We start from the raw sequence: 19,400 nt of genomic DNA, 5'->3' as shown, positions 1-19,400 counted from the left end.
TTGCTCTTAAGCTATCCCGAAATAAAACTGAAAAAAATATTATACATTTTCTTGCTTTTTTTGTTAATATATACAACTCTGATTCTTGTGCTAGGTGTTTATTTTCTGAATTATTGTACTCTTATTTACAAAAGCGTAAAATTATACAAGTCACAGCACATTTTGACAAAAGGGTAAATCTCCGTGTTTTAGGCCGAAAATGGGTTATGTTAGCAAACTTAAGAAGACTTGTTAGTAGTCAGAGTAGGACCGAAATATCGTCATAAGCTTCAGTTTTCTAGGTGCGGGTTATTTGTGTTTTGTCCTGATCATAGTTCTGTGTATTTGATATGAATCTCGACTTCAGTCTGGTTAGGATAGTAACGTGCTTTTATATTTATGAAGTGGAAGACAACTGAACTATTCCCTTGTGACATGCTATACATTTTATTGCTAAAAGTAAATTTTTTAATGTGCTATAACAGTGATACACAAAATAAGCGAATTTCTTTATAATTATTTTATTATTAATAGTAACACTAATTGCTGTAGTCGAGTATTTTCTTATTATCTTTATTAGTAGTACTTTAAGTTATAATATTTGGTGTATTATTCGTCAGTATTAAGACTGAATCTGTATGTCATCCGACCCGTTAACATGTTAATATCATCATGCTGTTTAATTACTGTTTATAGGATTAATTCTAAAGCAACTAGCCTCAGTTAATACTTTTTATAAACATGAATTATGGTTCAGCCTTTGATCCCAGTTATATCGGAAAATATTGTCGCAAGAAAAAGGAACTGGTCTGGGAATCATTCTTTCTGGAAAGTAATAATCTAACGATGGAATGGTACAGTTTATATGTAGAGATCCAGGAACATCCAGAGACGCTGTTGGAACTTCATGGGACGATAGTGGTGCACCTAGGGAAGTTATAGGTATACCAAGGGAAGATGTAGGGACACCTAAGGACGCTGATGGAATGTTCAGAGATGCTGTATCGATACCAGTGCTTGCAATAAGTTGCAAGTGTTTGGCTGACATAATTGTAGGTAGTGCCTGCCACTGGGCCATGATAGACCTCCCGTTGTAAGGCTTGGTCTCCACTGTTCCTTCCTCCTGCCACCGACGGATCCACCTGTACACAGTAGAGAGGCTGGCGCCAGTCATATGCGATATATCCCTAGCGGGCGTCCCACTCATCCACAACCATACGATCCTGGCTCGGTCAGCGGTCGCATCCCTGCTTTTTTGAATTCGTCGCTCCATTCGTTAGGTTCTGTCAAGCAAGAGCAACACATGTATGGACTATATCCTTATTCTGTTAGCTTAACTCATTCTCCATTGTTTTCTCCATTACAATCAAAGATGGGTTTATAAAACCCCATTACTGAATAAGTTATTTTATTCAGCATTTACATGATTCAATGTATACTTTATGATGTATAGAGAGGAAGTGTATATTTAAGATCATTTAAAATTACAGCTTAAATACCTAGACACTTGTTCTTTGACAGTATTAATATTGGTCTTTTCACTGTGCCTATATTACACTTCATTTCTCAATCGTTAGTAACACCAGCATCTTCCATTGTTGTTCCTCATTCATTTACACATCTTTACAGTGCTATTTCTATTTTAGCATCTCTTGCTTTATCCCCTGTCTTATCCATGTTATGTTAAACATTGTTCTGCCTGTTCACCTTCGATCATGTTTTCTTCGTCTTATCCCCTTTATGTTAAAAATTCTGTCCATTTTCGCCTTTTCTATGTCATGGTCATATCTCCTTTGATTCATCGCTGTTATTGTGAACACAGACACACTGACATGGTAACAAAGCTGGACTCAGCTTAAGGGTGAAGACATGGTAATGTATATATATACATAATTTGTATTAGACAGGAGCAATTATCTCGACACTACCTCGCGTGACCTATACATCACCTAATGTTTGTCGCCGGATGGCGGAAGTCTTCGACGTGAGGGCAACACTGATGTTATTAGAGAAATAAATGTTTATGGCTGAGAGTAGTGTAATAAACGTGACTGCAATCAACGTATTACGTATTTAGACTTTTATTGACATTGATTCACAGTAACAATAGCCTTAATTGTGGGGGTACTGCGAGAAGTTAATGACTCATTCGAGCACAATCATCTGCGCAGTATATTTTGCGTATTTGCAATTACTAACAGTCATACATAAATTCATATATTTTATCGGTTGTAATATAAATATATTAAAAATGCGCACTGATGCTATCGCTTTTCAAAAATATTTTTTTTTATATCAGTTCTCTCCACTAAAACAAATTTGCTCATTATTTTATTGAGAACAGAGGAAATTTAATCACTAAATTAGTTAGATATGGTGGGTGTGTCTAGGGATTAATAAGGCGAAGGATCGAACCTCCACACAGTTACAATCAATGATTCGCACAGATTCAGCGTTCTACGAAGACTACTTATTGGACGTGGAGTTAGCACTCAACCCTCACATCACAGACACTATCATAGGTTTTAGCTGAGTCCACCAGACTGTGGATGGTGGAGATATTATATATATATATATATATATATATATATATATATATATATATATATATATATATATATATATATATATATATATATATATTATTACTATTATTATTATCACACTGGCCGATTCCCACCAAGGCAGGGTGGCCCGAAAAAGAAAAACTTTCACCATCATTCACTCCATCACTGTCTTGCCAGAAGGGTGCTTTACACTACAGTTCTTAAACTGCAACATATATATTTATATATATATATATATATATATATATATATATATATATATGGATGTTATGAATGAAAAGAAGCTGGATGTCCTGGCTTTAAGTGAAACAAAGCTGAAGGGGGTGGGAGAGTTTCAATGGAGAGGAATAAATGGGATTAGGTCAGGGGTTTCAAATAGAGTTAGAGCTAAAGAAGGAGTAGCAATAATGTTGAAGGATAAGCTATGGCAGGAAAAGAGGGACTATAAATGTATTAATTCAAGGATTATGTGGAGTAAAATAAAGATTGGATGTGAAAAGTGGGTTATAATAAGCGTGTATGCACCTGGAGAAGAGAGAAGTGTAGAGGAGAGAGAGAGATTTTGGGAAATGTTGAGTGAATGCGTGGGGAGTTTTGAATCAAGTGTGAGAGTAATGGTGGTTGGGGATTTCAATGCTAAAGTGGGTAAAAATGTTATGGAGGGAGTAGTAGGTAAATTTGGGGTGCCAGGGGTAAATGTAAATGGGGAGCCTTTAATTGAGCTATGTGTAGAAAGAAATTTGGTAATAAGTAATACATATTTTATGAAAAAGAGGATAAATAAATATACAAGGTATGATGTAGCACGTAATGAAAGTAGTTTATTAGATTATGTATTGGTGGATAAAAGGTTGATGGGTAGGCTCCAGGATGTACATGTTTATAGAGGGGCAACTGATATATCGGATCATTATTTAGTTGTAGCTACAGTTAGAGTAAGAGGTAGATGGGAAAAGAGGAAGGTGGCAACAACAAGTAAGAGGGAGGTGAAAGTGTATAAACTAAGGGAGGAGGAAGTTCGGGCGAGATATAAGCGACTATTGGCAGAAAGGTGGGATAGTGCAAAGATGAGTAATGGGGGGGTTGAAGAGGGTTGGAATAGTTTTAAAAATGCAGTATTAGAATGTGGGGCAGAAGTTTGTGGTTATAGGAGGGTGGGTGCAGGAGGAAAGAGGAGTGATTGGTGGAATGATGAAGTAAAGGGTGTGATAAAAGAGAAAAAGGTAGCTTATGAGAGGTTTTTACAAAGCAGAAGTGTTATAAGAAGAGCAGAATATATGGAGAGTAAAAGAAAGGTAAAGAGAGTGGTGAGAGAGTGCAAAAGGAGAGCAGATGATAGAGTGGGAGAGGCACTGTCAAGAAATTTTAATGAAAATAAGAAAAAATTTTGGAGTGAGTTAAACAAGTTAAGAAAGCCAAGGGAAAATATGGATTTGTCAGTTAAAAACAGAGTAGGGGAGTTAGTAGATGGGGAGATGGAGGTATTAGGTAGATGGCGAGAATATTTTGAGGAACTTTTAAATGTTAAGGAAGAAACAGAGGCAGTAATTTCATGCACTGGTCAGGGAGGTATACCATCTTTTAGGAGTGAAGAAGAGCAGAATGTAAGTGTGGGGGAGGTACGTGAGGCATTACGTAAAATGAAAGGGGGTAAAGCAGCTGGTACTGATGGGATCATGACAGAAATGTTAAAAGCAGGGGGGGATATAGTGTTGGAGTGGTTGGTACTTTTGTTCAATAAATGTATGAAAGAGGGGAAGGTACCTAGGGATTGGCGGAGAGCATGTATAGTCCCTTTATATAAAGGGAAAGGGGACAAAAGAGACTGTAAAAATTATAGAGGAATAAGCTTACTGAGTATACCAGGAAAAGTGTACGGTAGGGTTATAATTGAAAGAATTAGAGGTAAGACAGAATGTAGGATTGCGGATGAGCAAGGAGGTTTCAGAGTGGGTAGGGGATGTGTAGATCAAGTGTTTACATTGAAGCATATATGTGAACAGTATTTAGATAAAGGTAGGGAAGTTTTTATTGCATTTATGGATTTAGAAAAGGCATATGATAGAGTGGATAGAGGAGCAATGTGGCAGATGTTGCAAGTATATGGAATAGGTGGTAAGTTATTAAATGCTGTAAAGAGTTTTTATGAAGATAGTGAGGCTCAGGTTAGGGTGTGTAGAAGAGAGGGAGACTATTTCCCGGTAAAAGTAGGTCTTAGACAGGGATGTGTAATGTCACCATGGTTGTTTAATATATTTATAGATGGGGTTGTTAAGGAAGTAAATGCTAGGGTGTTTGGGAGAGGGGTGGGATTAAATTATGGGGAATCAAATTCAAAATGGGAATTGACACAGTTACTTTTTGCTGATGATACTGTGCTTATGGGAGATTCTAAAGAAAAATTGCAAAGGTTAGTGGATGAGTTTGGGAATGTGTGTAAAGGTAGAAAGTTGAAAGTGAACATAGAAAAGAGTAAGGTGATGAGGGTGTCAAATGATTTAGATAAAGAAAAATTGGATATCAAATTGGGGAGGAGGAGTATGGAAGAAGTGAATGTTTTCAGATACTTGGGAGTTGACGTGTCGGCGGATGGATTTATGAAGGATGAGGTTAATCATAGAATTGATGAGGGAAAAAAGGTGAGTGGTGCGTTGAGGTATATGTGGAGTCAAAAAACGTTATCTATGGAGGCAAAGAAGGGAATGTATGAAAGTATAGTAGTACCAACACTCTTATATGGGTGTGAAGCTTGGGTGGTAAATGCAGCAGCGAGGAGACGGTTGGAGGCAGTGGAGATGTCCTGTTTAAGGGCAATGTGTGGTGTAAATATTATGCAGAAAATTCGGAGTGTGGAAATTAGGAGAAGGTGTGGAGTTAATAAAAGTATTAGTCAGAGGGCAGAAGAGGGGTTGTTGAGGTGGTTTGGTCATTTAGAGAGAATGGATCAAAGTAGAATGACATGGAAAGCATATAAATCTATAGGGGAAGGAAGGCGGGGTAGGGGTCGTCCTCGAAAGGGTTGGAGAGAGGGGGTAAAGGAGGTTTTGTGGGTAAGGGGCTTGGACTTCCAGCAAGCGTGCGTGAGCGTGTTAGATAGGAGTGAATGGAGACGAATGGTACTTGGGACCTGACGATCTGTTGGAGTGTGAGCAGGGTAATATTTAGTGAAGGGATTCAGGGAAACCGGTTATTTTCATATAGTCGGACTTGAGTCCTGGAAATGGGAAGTACAATGCCTGCACTTTAAAGGAGGGGTTTGGGATATTGGCAGTTTGGAGGGATATGTTGTGTATCTTTATATGTGTATGCTTCTAGACTGTTGTATTCTGAGCACCTCTGCAAAAACAGTGATAATGTGCGAGTGTGGTGAAAGTGTTGAATGATGATGAAAGTATTTTCTTTTTGGGGATTTTCTTTCTTTTTTGGGTCACCCTGCCTCGGTGGGAGACGGCCGACTTGTTGAAAAAAAAAAAAAAAAAAAAAAAAAAAAATATATATATATATATATATATATATATATATATATATATATATATATTTCAACAAGTCAGTCGTCTCCCACCGAGGCAGGGTGACCCAAAAAAGAAAGAAAATCCCCAAAAAGAAAATACTTTCATCATCATTCAACACTTTCACCACACTCACACATTATCACTGCTTTTGCAGAGGTGCCCAGAATACAACAGTTTAGAAGCATATACGTATAAAGATACACAACATATCCCTCCAAACTGCCAATATCCCAAACCACTCCTTTAAAGTGCAGGCATTGTACTTCCCATTTCCAGGACTCAAGTCCGACTATATGAAAATAACCGGTTTCCCTGAATCCCTTCACTAAATGTTACCCTGCTCACACTCCAACAGATCGTCAGGTCCCAAGTATCATTCGTCTCCATTCACTCCTATCTAACACGCTCATGCACGCTTGCTGGAAGTCCAAGCCCCTCGCCCACAAAACCTCCTTTACCCCCTCTTTCCAACCCTTTCGAGGACGACCCCTACCCCTCTTTCCTTCCCCTATAGATTTATATGCTTTCCATGTCATTCTACTTTGATCCATTCTCTCTAAATGACCAAACCACCTCAACAACCCCTCTTCTGCCCTCTGACTAATACTTTTATTAACTCCACACCTTCTCCTAATTTCCACACTCCGAATTTTCTGCATAATATTTACACCACACATTGCCCTTAGACAGGACATCTCCACCGCCTCCAACCGTCTCCTCGCTGCTGCATTTACCATATATATATATATATATATATATATATATATATATATATATATATATATATATATATATATATATATATATATGCAATAAGATCACAGTAAACAGGTGATTTCAGAATATGCAAAACAACCACTCAGAAAGAATAGAGAAATTCCAAGCGCTTTCGTGACTACTCACATTGAGTAGTCACGAAAGCGCTTGGAATTTCTCTATTCTTTCAGAGTGGTTGTTTTGCATATATATATATATATATATATATATATATATATATATATATATATATATATATATATATATATATATATATATATATATATATATATATATATATACACATACACATCTGGCTCATTCTTTCATACCTTCAAGCACAGAATCATATACTTTATAGGAGTTAATCCCGTGTTTTTTATGTTAATATTGAGTTTAGTTACTGCTGTTTTTGTTTACGTAAATTCTAATATTACGCGGGTGGTACGACAGAAGTAATTATATTTTGCCATCAGAAAAATATGTTTTTGGTAATCAAAAATAAGTTAACCTGGAACTACTCATGGTCTAAATTAGGTTTGTTTAGTTGGTCAAGTTTAAAAAAAATATTTCATAGGCCCCAAATTTAATTATATGCGAAAAGACTTAAAATTTGAGAATTTATGTATTATTGCTACAGTCAAAAACTGGTAGCCTGGTTTAATATTTATTATTACAATATTCTGCAAAAATAATTTGTGATACAGTTTAAATTGAATATTTTACGCTGTGAAATAATATTTATTGCAGTTTATGTTAACAAAATACACTTTTAATGATTACACAACTCAAAACAGCTGCCTGGAAATCAAAATTCTTGAAACTGATATAAATAATCTGAATATGCTCCGTATATGCATTCTTCCGTCGTGTATGTCCTTATTCTTCAACATACTCATGACAAATAAAAATAGTGTTTGCAGACCAGTAATGTAAAGCCAGTGTGATGGCAAGTTACCTTAGAAACGGTGTGTGGGTTCCCAGGTGCTACGCTTTGAGGGAGGAAGCCAGTGTGTGTTCCCCAGATATGAGGCTACACGGTTTATATATACCAGACCAGCCATCACTCCCTACTGTCAAGCACGCGCACTAATATACACTGAGACGTGTAGGGAGGGACACAGTGCAGTCTTTGACTTTATTTGTGGTGGGTTCTTAGCAATGGTAAACCAGTGGTTGATTGCCACTGAGTTAGTCATCATGTAATTATGGTGTCTCGCACAGTGTGTGTGTTAGTTACCATTTTGTCCTAGGCACATGTCGATTAGACACTAGGCCTATTGTATAGTGTGTGTGTGTGTGTGTGTGTGTGTGTGTGTGTGTGTGTGTGTGTGTGTGTGTGTGTTGTGATGCAGTTCAGATGTGTGTATGTATCTGTGTGTGAATGTGTGTGTAGGTATTCGTTTAGGCATATATATATATATATATATATATATATATATATATATATATATATATATATATATATATATATATATATATATATATATATATATATATATATATATATATATATATAATAGCTTATGGCATCATGACTGACCTGCCAGGAAGTTCTCAGAAAGCAGTTAAGCCAACAAGCTGTAAACCCCATGATATTCAAGAGAAATCACATTCCTGCATATTGACAACAATGCTTTTAGATTACATATTTCCCCCTGATAATAGTGTAGCTGATCTTTTAGGATTGCAATGGCCAGGCGTAGTAGAGAACATATTTATATGCAGGTATCATTCCTGTCTCGCTTACAGCTACATGAAGAGACTTCATATTCCATAGTCATAAATTCTGAGTTTTATATATGTTGCTTAACATGTACACGAATTTCACTGTAACTCGGAGCATTTCAGAGCAAAAAAATCAAATGTCATATATGAAAGTTGCTGTACCGATAATTCATAAAATTTATTTAATTTCGAATATTTTATTTACAGACTTTTTAAAGGTAAAGGAATATTAACGCACCAGGTATACCAATTTCCTTCCTCTCAACGCGTAGCTGCGAAAAACAAAGATATTGATTTTTAATCATTCTCCTAAGTCACTCGAGGCTTAGTGGCTAAACTGTGTTACATTTACCTAAGTGGACGAGATTTTTGGTGAACAATGTTTTCTTTTTCATTCTCCCTCTTGTACAGATGACAGGAACACGCAGCAACATAACCAGTGTCAGTAGCAGCAGGTACCGGAGCATCAGTGATCTTGTTGGAACACACAGCAACATAACCAGTGTCAGTAGCAGCAGGTACTGGAGGATCAGTGGTCTTGTTGGAACACACAGCAACATAACCAGTGTCAGTAGCAGCAGGTACCGGAGCATCAGTGGTCTTGTTGGAACACGCAGCAACATAACCAGTGTCAGTAACAGCAGGTACCGGAGCATCAGTGATCTTGTTGGAACACACAGCAACATAACCAGTGTCAGTAGCAGCAGGTACCGGAGCATCAGTGATCTTGTTGGAACACACAGCAACATAACCAGTGTCAGTAGCAGCAGGTACCGGAGCATCAGTGATCTTGTTGGAACACACAGCAACATAACCAGTGTCAGTAGCAGCAGGTACCGGAGCATCAGTGATCTTGTTGGAACACACAGCAACATAACCAGTGTCAGTAGCAGCAGGTACCGGAGCATCAGTGATCTTGTTGGAACACACAGCGACATAACCAGTGTCAGTAGCAGCAGGTACCGGAGCATCAGTGATCTTGTTGGAACACACAGCAACATAACCAGTGTCAGTAGCAGCAGGCACCGGAAGATCAGTGGTCTTGTAGGAACACACGGTAACATAACCAGTGTCAGCAGCAGCAGATACCGGAATAGCGGTGGTCTTGTAGAAACACAAAGAAACATAACCAGTGTCAGTAGCAGCAGGTACCAGAGCATCAGTGATCTTGTTGGAACACACAGCAACATAACCAGTGTCAGTAACAGCAGATAACGGAACAACGGTGGTCTTGTAGGAACACACAACAACATAATCAGTGTCAGTAACAGAGGATACCGGAACAGCGGTTGTCCGAGATTTATCTATGATGCTTCCTGTGTCTGGGTCAGGAGATGTATATCCTTATATGGCTTGCAAATATTAGCTTCGGTTTCAGTGCCTTGCGAATGAAATTGTTAATATCTACAATATTAATAATTGCTTTACTAGAACTAGTAGCCAAGGATCGTCCATGCCCCAACAGTCCTGGTCAGAGGTTTGGTCATACCCAAGAAAATGTTACTAAGGCGAAATGAAGAACTGGCCAAGTATTTCCCCTAAAAAGTTGACTAGGGCAACTGCTGTGCCCAACAGCAGTAAGTAGAATGCGCTCTGTAGATGTCGTAGTCCAAGTACAACCTCCCTCTTCTCTCCCTGTAAAAGAGTTATTCTATCTTCATTATTCAATATAATACGACGTATACACCTTCAAAAATATTATGGAAGAAGACATGGAAACGTGGATATTAAATATATGTAATAATGACAATGTGGAACTGCTCCAGTTGACTGAACGTTAAGAGACTCGACCAAGAGCTGGAGCTCAACCCTTCAGAAGCACAACTATGAGAGATCAGCTGAGTACAGCACCATACGAACAAGTGCAGAAACACTTACACAACGTGATAAAAATAAATGAACTATTAAGTTAGGTAAAGTTCGTCGGGAAACAGGACAAGTATTTCCTGACGCGGGTCTTAGTCAGATGATGACTGCCGTTGGAGCTTTAGGTCATCTGACCGAGGCCTTCCACTGGCTTACCGGTCCACCCCTTTAAAAATTATGGTCATGATTATAACCATTTAAATGCGGTATTGAAAAATTAAAGCTCCACCGAAGAAAAATGAAATCAATGAAATTTTTGCTATATGCTGCAATATACTCTGGAGAGTCACCTGCGATATATCTTGCACAGCATTAGGATTCAGAGCTGCCGCTTCCCTGTTCTCCTTCACTCGTCTGGCTATCACCTCCTTCGTCCAGTATTCTATTAATCCAGCATCTGCCAGTCTGGATATCAGCTGACGAAAACGAACTAGAAAAGGCGCACCTCTCCTGCAAGAGATTTCTCAGTTCATCTTGCTAAACACTTATTCCAGTTTTTAAAACTATGAAGATTGGTAGTTTCTATATTACTGAAGTTCAATTAGATTACAGTTTATCAAAGCATCGTACGAGAAGTTAAACGCTTGTATTGCATACAAAACTTTGCAGAAGTATCAGTCATTGGATTATTTTGGCTACAGTTTTTCATGAACCAACCTGTGACTGAACAGAAAATAAGAAAAATACGCACAAAATAGTGAGGTAATCTAGTCAGATGTTCAACGAGTAACACATAAATGTGGAAATATATCTATATCTATATGTATATATCTTCTCAGAAGTAATATACTACTTTCCTGATTGCCCAGCCAAAGGCGGCTATTACGGATATCCCTTTATTACTGATGTAGAAGGGTGTGTTGCCGTTGGTGTCGGTGTACCAGGAAGCTACAACCACCTGAATGTAGTTCCTGTGGTCTATGAGCGAGTAGCCTCCAGTCTTCACCTTCTTCAGCGCCTCCTCCGCCTCCAGCATCTGACTCATACCAACACTGTGGTAACTTCCACACAACTAACACACAGTTTTTGGGGAAAAAAAGTGACATCATTTGGGCCTATTTTCGACTATCTCTAGCGACCTGATAATGGTCCAGGAGGGACCGAAACGTTGTCTGAACTATTCTATTTAAATTGTTGGTTAGTTATGAATTGTACCAGCTGCGGTATTGTGACTTTTATTTTCCTTTTTTTGAGTTCTTTTTAGCAAAAAATATAGGATATATCAATTCTATAAGCCACAATACTTTATATAAAAAGATAGATTATCAAAGAGTCTATTGACAGAATTACTCCTTGAAAAATCCAAAACTCATTAAAATATTAACTGACAACTAATTGTTATTGATTACCAGCATATGAATTAATGAGTAAATTATATATGTAATTATATAACGGTAAATTATTACAATTTAAGAGCATTTTAAATTTTCATTAAATTATGAATAGTAACAGGAATAATAATAATAATAATAATAATAATAATAATAATAATAATAATAATAATAATAATAATAATAATAATAATAATAGATAAAAAATACTTTTTAGTCATACCTCCATTCCATTATATATTTGTTTCACCACAGGAGACGGATGCTTAGAAAAATACTCAAGAGTTGCCCCTTTATAAAGCCAGGGGTCGACGCCCCATTTCCAATTATGCTGTTGAAGCAAATCCTCAAACGTATCCATGGGACGCGTCGTCCCTTGGACTGTCAGATGGGCGATCAGCGAGGAGCTGTACACCGTTGTAATGATCAAGCAAAATACCAGCCACGTACCAACCAGCAACTGTGAACGTTTAACATATTTTATCTCAACATTCTTCCAAATGCCTTTACTTACAGGTACGACAAAGGTAAACAGTCAGCATTCCGCTAAAATAAATGAATATGCATTATAAATCATAACATGATGAAGCCATTATCTTGACATTTTTAAACAGTATAACTTAAGAGAATAGTTCTCAGATATCCAGAAAAAAATTACCAACTATATTTATAGACGATACAATACCAAGATGATACAATAGAACAATAGGGAAATATCCAGGAAAGTTTTCTGGTTGTCCAGGAATTTCCTCACCAAACCCTAAGCTGTTTGTCAATCTTTCTCTCATAACATACCCTTCCAGACTTACTGACGGAGGGGTTAGAAGGTGTCTGCGCCAGGAGAGAACCCCAACTGTACAGAAGAGTGTCGCTCAGTGTAAACCCGCGTCCTCCTTCTTGCCTGGGCCACGCCCTCTGCAGAAGCCACAGCGCCACGCCCCAAGCCAACACGCTCACCAGCAGTGCAAGCCACAGCTCTCCTGTGTTAATTATTAAGGCTATTTTGGAATCATTTTTATCAACATGCAAAGAAGAATAGTTGCCTAACAAAAAAATGCATCTGATATAATCTTTTTAAACACAGAAATCCAATTTGTTATTGTTATTGTATTCAAAGACAGAAGTACAATTAATTTCGTCAAAAAGTTGAACAGTCTTAGAGGTTACAGAACTCAATTGACGACAGAAGTGACCTCGTCGACGACATAAGGCATCTCATCAATAGCAGAAATGACCTCATAGATTACAGAAGTGTTTTCGACTATAACATAAATGACCTTATCGGCTACAGGAATGACCTCATCGGCAGAAGTGACCTCGCCAACGCCTTAATGACAAGTCGTATCACCTGTAAGGGGTCTGAGAAGTGCCAGGCTGGGAGGTAGAGTAGCTGGCTTGAGTGAGGTGAGAGTGAGTGGATCAGAGGGATACCCCGACATATAGTCGACCACTCTAAGACGCGCTGGTGTGGGCGCCACTATGGTGCTAAGGTCCCTCTCCTCACGTTGAAGCTCACCAATCATCCCGCTGAAGTTACCGTCAATGTTCTCTCCAAATGAACGAGTAGGTTCCGCGTAAACGTTATACCTAAAAAAAAATATATTTTACGAAGACAAATACACGAGACAAACATTTGGGAGACAGGAGAGGATACTACCGAGGCTTCGAGTTCTGAAAATGCTTCCAGATATAGAGTTGAAACTCCTGTATATATTAAAAAACAAAATATAATAAACATAATTAATTTAAATGAGTATTTTATTTTGTAATCAAAACGAGAGACAATTCTGAATTAATCAATCGCCAATATAATACATTTAAAGAGAAAGAAATCCTACGTGAAATTAAGAAGAGCGGCAAAGGTGTTAATTATCCTGACGTCTAGGGAGTCCTTGGTCTTTACCGGATCATTAAGATCATCGCTGGCGGACTGGAAGTCTATGTAGGGAAAATAAGGCACCGTCACGATGCTCAGACTGTGGCCCATCATGTCCTGGAGCTGCTCTGTGAAATGTGTAAGAGTATTGTTATCTGTTTTATAGACGAAATATACATGTAACAGCATGTTACTTGTATACTCACCTAAATGTGGTTGCAGGGGTCAAGACTCAGCTCCTGGCCCCGCCTCTTCACTGAATGCTACTAGGTCCTCTCTCTCCCTGCTCCATGAGCTTTATCATACCTCGTCTTAAAACTATGCATGGTTCCCGCCTCCACTACGTCACTTTCTAGGTTATTCCACTGCCTGACAACTCTATGACTGAAGAAATACTTCCTAACATCCCTTTGACTCATCTGAGTGTGTGTATGTGTGTGTGTGTGTGTGTGTGTGTGTGTGTGTGTGTGTGTGTGTGTGTGTGTGTGTGTTTGTGTGTGTGTGTGTGTGTGTGTGTCTGTGTGTGTATCTGTGTCTGTGTATCTGTGTCTGTGTGTCTGAGTCTTTGCGGTTGAGTTATTCGCAGATTTCTTCACATTTAAGTATCCTTTAAAAAGGTAAAGATAATGTTAGATCACAGACAGACAAAAACAGAAGATGAAGATTTAGGTTACATATCACTGCTGAAGCGTCTAGATTACTGTACGCCCAATATCCATCCAATGAACGAGAACACGCAATCAAATGTATAGATAAAAGCAGGTGGGGATATAGTTTTGGAGTGGTTGGTGCAATTATTTAATAAATGTATGGAAGAGGGTAAGGTACCTAGGGATTGGCAGAGAGCATGCATAGTTCCTTTGTATAAAGGCAAAGGGGACAAAAGAGAGTGCAAAAATTATAGGGGGATAAGTCTGTTGAGTATACCTGGTAAAGTGTATGGTAGAGTTATTATTGAAAGAATTAAGAGTAAGACGGAAAATAGGATAGCAGATGAACGAGGAGGCTTTAGGAAAGGTAGGGGGTGTGTGGACCAGGTGTTTACAGTGAAACATGTAAGTGAACAGTATTTAGATAAGGCTAAAGAGGTCTTTGTGGCATTTATGGATTTGGAAAAGGCGTATGACAGGGTGGATAGGGGGGCAATGTGGCAGATGTTGCAGGTGTATGGTGTATGAGGTAGGTTACTGAAAGCAGTGAAGAGTTTTTACGAGGATAGTGAGGCTCAAGTTAGAGTATGTAGGAAAGAGGGAAATTATTTCCCAGTAAAAGTAGGCCTTAGACAAGGATGTGTGATGTCACCGTGGTTGTTTAATATATTTATAGATGGGGTTGTAAGAGAAGTAAATGCGAGGGTCTTGGCAAGAGGCGTGGAGTTAAAAGATAAAGAATCACACATAAAGTGGGAGTTGTCACAGTTGCTCTTTGCTGATGACACTGTGCTCTTGGGAGATTCTGAAGAGAAGTTGCAGAGATTGGTGGATGAATTTGGTAGGGTATGCAAAGGAAGAAAATTAAAAGTGAATACAGGAAAGAGTAAGGTTATGAGGATAACAAAAAGATTAGGTGATGAAAGATTGGATATCAGATTGGAGGGAGAGAGTATGGAGGAGGTGAATGTATTCAGATATTTGGGAGTGGACGTGTCAGCGGATGGGTCTATGAAAGATGAGGTGAATCATAGAATTGATGAGGGGAAAAGGGTGAGTGGTGCACTTAGGAGTCTGTGGAGACAAAGAACTTTGTCCTTGGAGGCAAAGAGGGGAATGTACAAGAGTATAGTTTTACCAACGCTCTTATATGGGTGTGAAGCATGGGTGATGAATGTTGCAGCGAGGAGAAGGCTGGAGGCAGTGGAGATGTCATGTCTGAGGGCAATGTGTGGTGTGAATATAATGCAGAGAATTCGTAGTTTGGAAGTTAGGAGGAGGTGCGGGATTACCAAAACTGTTGTCCATAGGGCTGAGGAAGGGTTGTTGAGGTGGTTCGGACATGTAGAGAGAATGGAGCGAAACAGAGTGACTTCAAGAGTGTATCAGTCTGTAGTGGAAGGAAGGCGGGGTAGGGGTCGGCATAGGAAAGGATGGAGGGAGGGGGTAAAGGATGTTTTGTGTGCGAGTGGCTTGGACTTCCAGCAGGCATGCGTGAGCGTGTTTGATAGGAGTGAATGGAGACAAATGGTTTTTAATACTTGACGTGCTGTTGGAGTGTGAGCAAAGTAACATTTATGAAGGGGTTCAGGGAAACCGGCAGGCCGGACTTGAGTCCTGGAGATGGGAAGTACAGTGCCTGCACTCTGAAGGAGGGGTGTTAATGTTGCAGTTTAAAAACTGTAGTGTAAAGCACCCTTCTGGCAAGACAGTGATGGAGTGAATGATGGTGAAAGTTTTTCTTTTTCGGGCCACCCTGCCTTGGTGGGAATCGGCCAGTGTGATAATAATAAAAAAAAACATAAAAGTAGTGTACTCTGGGGTATAAAGTAGTAAACAAAAGAATAACTGAAACAATATGCCTCACCCTGAAATAGGTGAGCAATGGTCTCGACAGGAGAGTTCAAGTTCCACTGGCTGATGAACTGAATCTTCTGCTCTCCATTGTTGCAGAAGAGACACCGTCGATACACCCACACACGTTTCCTTGCAGCTACAAGAAAATAGATGCGCACTCAGATACAGAGGATCTCAAAGAGAGAATTTCATTCGAAGCGAAAATGTGATGTAAGTCAAGTCAATCTTCAAGATAGCTTTATTACCCTTTTGTAATTTCAGTAAAGTCAATGGTATTAGGAGCAGCATCTTTGAATAATTATATTACAAGTGAGGTTCTATGCAACTTGGTATTATTAACTGACTTTCCTGCGTGATGACTTTCCTGAGACGCGAGGTACGCTGTTGCGGTGGATCGTGGACGGCGAGGTAGAGGGCGTGGAGTGTGTTGCGAAGACTTCCGTGGAGGAACACAGCTTTCATATCTGCACTTCCTCCCACTATTAACACTGTTGTCTGAGATCGAAAGTGCAACCCTGACATCGTCATCAACCTAAAACGAAATAGTTTTTTTTGCTTATTTCATGTAAGGTTATGCAAAATAACCACAAGGGGAGTTGAATGATAGCTCCAGGCCTTTCGTGTTGATCAATGCATCATCAGGAGCTACAATGTTGCAGAAATAGAGCAGGAAATCAAAGAAGATCGGTTAATGGCAACAGCTCTCTCTGGAGAGATAATTTTGAACTAATCTCTCTGGACAGAGCTGTTCCCATGACCTGATCTTCCCGGATTTCCTGCTCTATTTCGGCAACATTGCGAGTTCCTGATGATGCATTATTGAAACATGAAAGGCCTAGAGCTATCACTCAACTCCCCCCTGTGGCTATTACGCAGCTTATGTCGGTCGTTTACGATTATTACAGTACCAAACGTTATATAAAGTTCCTTCGCAAGAAATAATACTTGATATAGGGATATTACGATCATCTTGAGGACTTGCCTGAGTCCAGTGTCAGTTCTGTTAGCATCAGTGAGATCGACAATTAGTCCCCGGCAGGAGGTTCTGGTGTCGCCCCACAGACCCTGGAAGAGGCGGTCCTGGACCAGCTTGTCCTGGGACAACACCCATCCGGCCTCTACCACCACTCCAGCCACCACGCCTTTCTTCAGATGTCTGAGAAATACAAGTTATTTTTAAATATCTCTTACCTTTAGTGTACTAATTGGTACATTAAAGGTATACTTTAGTGTACTAATTGGTACATTAAAGGTATACTTTAGTATACTAATTGGTACATTAAAGGTATACTTTAGTGTACTAATTGGTACATTAAAGGTATACTTTAGTATACTAATTGGTACATTAAAGGTATACTTTAGTATACTAATTGGTATTAATTCATTTAACGATTCCGCTTAATTAAAAAATTTCCTATCAAGATACACAAGTATTATATTTGGCTTATTTAAATATTAGTGATGCACTTTAGACGTTACACAGGATCAACCTTAAATTAGTTACCGAATTATTTATTATTGCACTCATTAAGGAAGCCCTAAACCTGTAGGGTTCATACAGTGCCAGGGGAAATGGAAGGCCATTAAGTTCAATTCTAGGAAAAGCAGAATTTGGACAATTTCTTGAATCAAGAGCCCTTCGCTGACATTAAGGGGGGAGGGTGACTATAAGGAATTATCACTTTCCTGAAAAAATTATATCTTCCGTGTCATTAGAAATATTCCAATAAATAAATTAATAAGGAGGAAAGAAGGAGTTTCAAGATAACTTGAACCTTCTGCAAATGATATATAAAAGTGTTTCCTAGAATTTAATCCTGATAAATGCATAGTAAGGAGAATAAGGGAGAAAACCGGTCGCAGAATACAGCCAGTAAGGTGAGACACCACAGGCTATGTACTCTATATGTAAATATTTGCATAATTTCGATAGCATACACAAAATAAAATAACGTAAGAACCACTTACAGAAACCCTGACGAATATTAATTTAATACATTATGTAGAGTTTATGTTAGGCCTGTCTTGGAGTAAGAGGAGCCAACATAGAGCCAGCATAGAGCCAGCATCTAAGACAGCATATATGTATACTAGGTTTACAAAGAGATTTATAACAGACAGAGCGGATTTTTTACGAGACAAAGCTTAAGGAACTCGCCCAAACAACCCTGGAAATGAGGAAAATCAGGAGGATAATGTTACAAAATACTCAGGGGGATTAAATAGAGCAGAGGAAATAAATAGCAACAGACGCAGAAAAACGAGGGTCTCATAGTTTATCTAGTTACTAGATAAACAAAATTTAAACACTAAACTCAATTTAAAAATAAAATATAACTGTGTGATCATGCCCTGGAGACCAGAAATAAGTAAATCCGATCAGTAATAGTTAAATAGCTGTGTCAGAGATAGTGTTTTATCTACACCCAAATACAAAGTTTGGCAGAAAAATATTAATCAACTTACCGTAATATCCTGGAAAACACAAATGAGCGAGGTGTAGTGGTGATGAGCACCAGGTGGCAGCTGGTGAGATGGTGCTCCACCACCTGACCCACCATCTCGCCCACATCCACGCCCACCTGCTTCACAGCTCCGTCCACTTCCTGACTAGCTGTCGGCACCAACCATACTACCACCAATATAAGAAGCTTGTATAATACCATCTTTGCCTAGAATTTTAAAAAAGTTTATTAATTAATGAGGTTTAAAGCTTATTGACTACAGGAGGGTCATTATGGCTGCAAATAACCTGATCACCACCAGTCAAGAATATATTAATCCCTGATTTAGTGAATAAAATAAAATATCAGTGTATATACACTGAGTGGTACACTTCTCTCAGTGTATATACACTTAATACACTTCTCTCAATATATATACGTTGAGTAGTACACTCCTCTCAAGTATATACACTGAGTAGTACACTCCTCTCAGTGTATATACACTGAATAGTACACTCCTCTCAGTGTATATACACTGAGTAGTACACTCCTCTCAGTGTATATACACTGAATAGTACACTCCACTCAGTGTATATACACTGAATAGTACACTCCACTCAGTGTATATACACTGAATAGTACACTCCACTCAGTGTATATACACTGAATAGTACACTCCACTCAGTGTATATACACTGAATAGTACACTCCACTCAGTGTATATACACTGAATAGTACACTCCACTCAGTGTATATACACTGAATAGTACACTCCACTCAGTGTATATACACTGAATAGTACACTCCACTCAGTGTATATACACTGAATAGTAC

At 38.7% G+C, this 19,400-nt stretch overlaps 1 protein-coding gene across 1 annotated transcript; it reads right to left on the bottom strand.

The window, feature by feature from the left end:
• Window positions 1-308: 308 nt before the first annotated feature.
• On the bottom strand, window positions 309-18,788 carry LOC128695284 (uncharacterized). Its single transcript, XM_070095350.1, is given in 14 exon segments — window positions 309-432; window positions 825-1,121; window positions 8,895-9,864; window positions 10,069-10,177; window positions 10,699-10,881; window positions 11,202-11,384; window positions 11,963-12,199; window positions 12,535-12,719; window positions 13,088-13,326; window positions 13,578-13,743; window positions 16,133-16,258; window positions 16,467-16,654; window positions 17,105-17,278; window positions 18,589-18,788. Coding segments are annotated over 14 exon segments (3,381 nt in total).
• Window positions 18,789-19,400: the final 612 nt, after the last annotated feature.

This window comes from Cherax quadricarinatus, chromosome 50 (genome assembly GCF_038502225.1).
Source record: "Cherax quadricarinatus isolate ZL_2023a chromosome 50, ASM3850222v1, whole genome shotgun sequence".
NCBI classification, from domain to species: domain Eukaryota; kingdom Metazoa; phylum Arthropoda; class Malacostraca; order Decapoda; family Parastacidae; genus Cherax; species Cherax quadricarinatus.
This window is presented reverse-complemented; position numbering and strand designations above follow the sequence as displayed.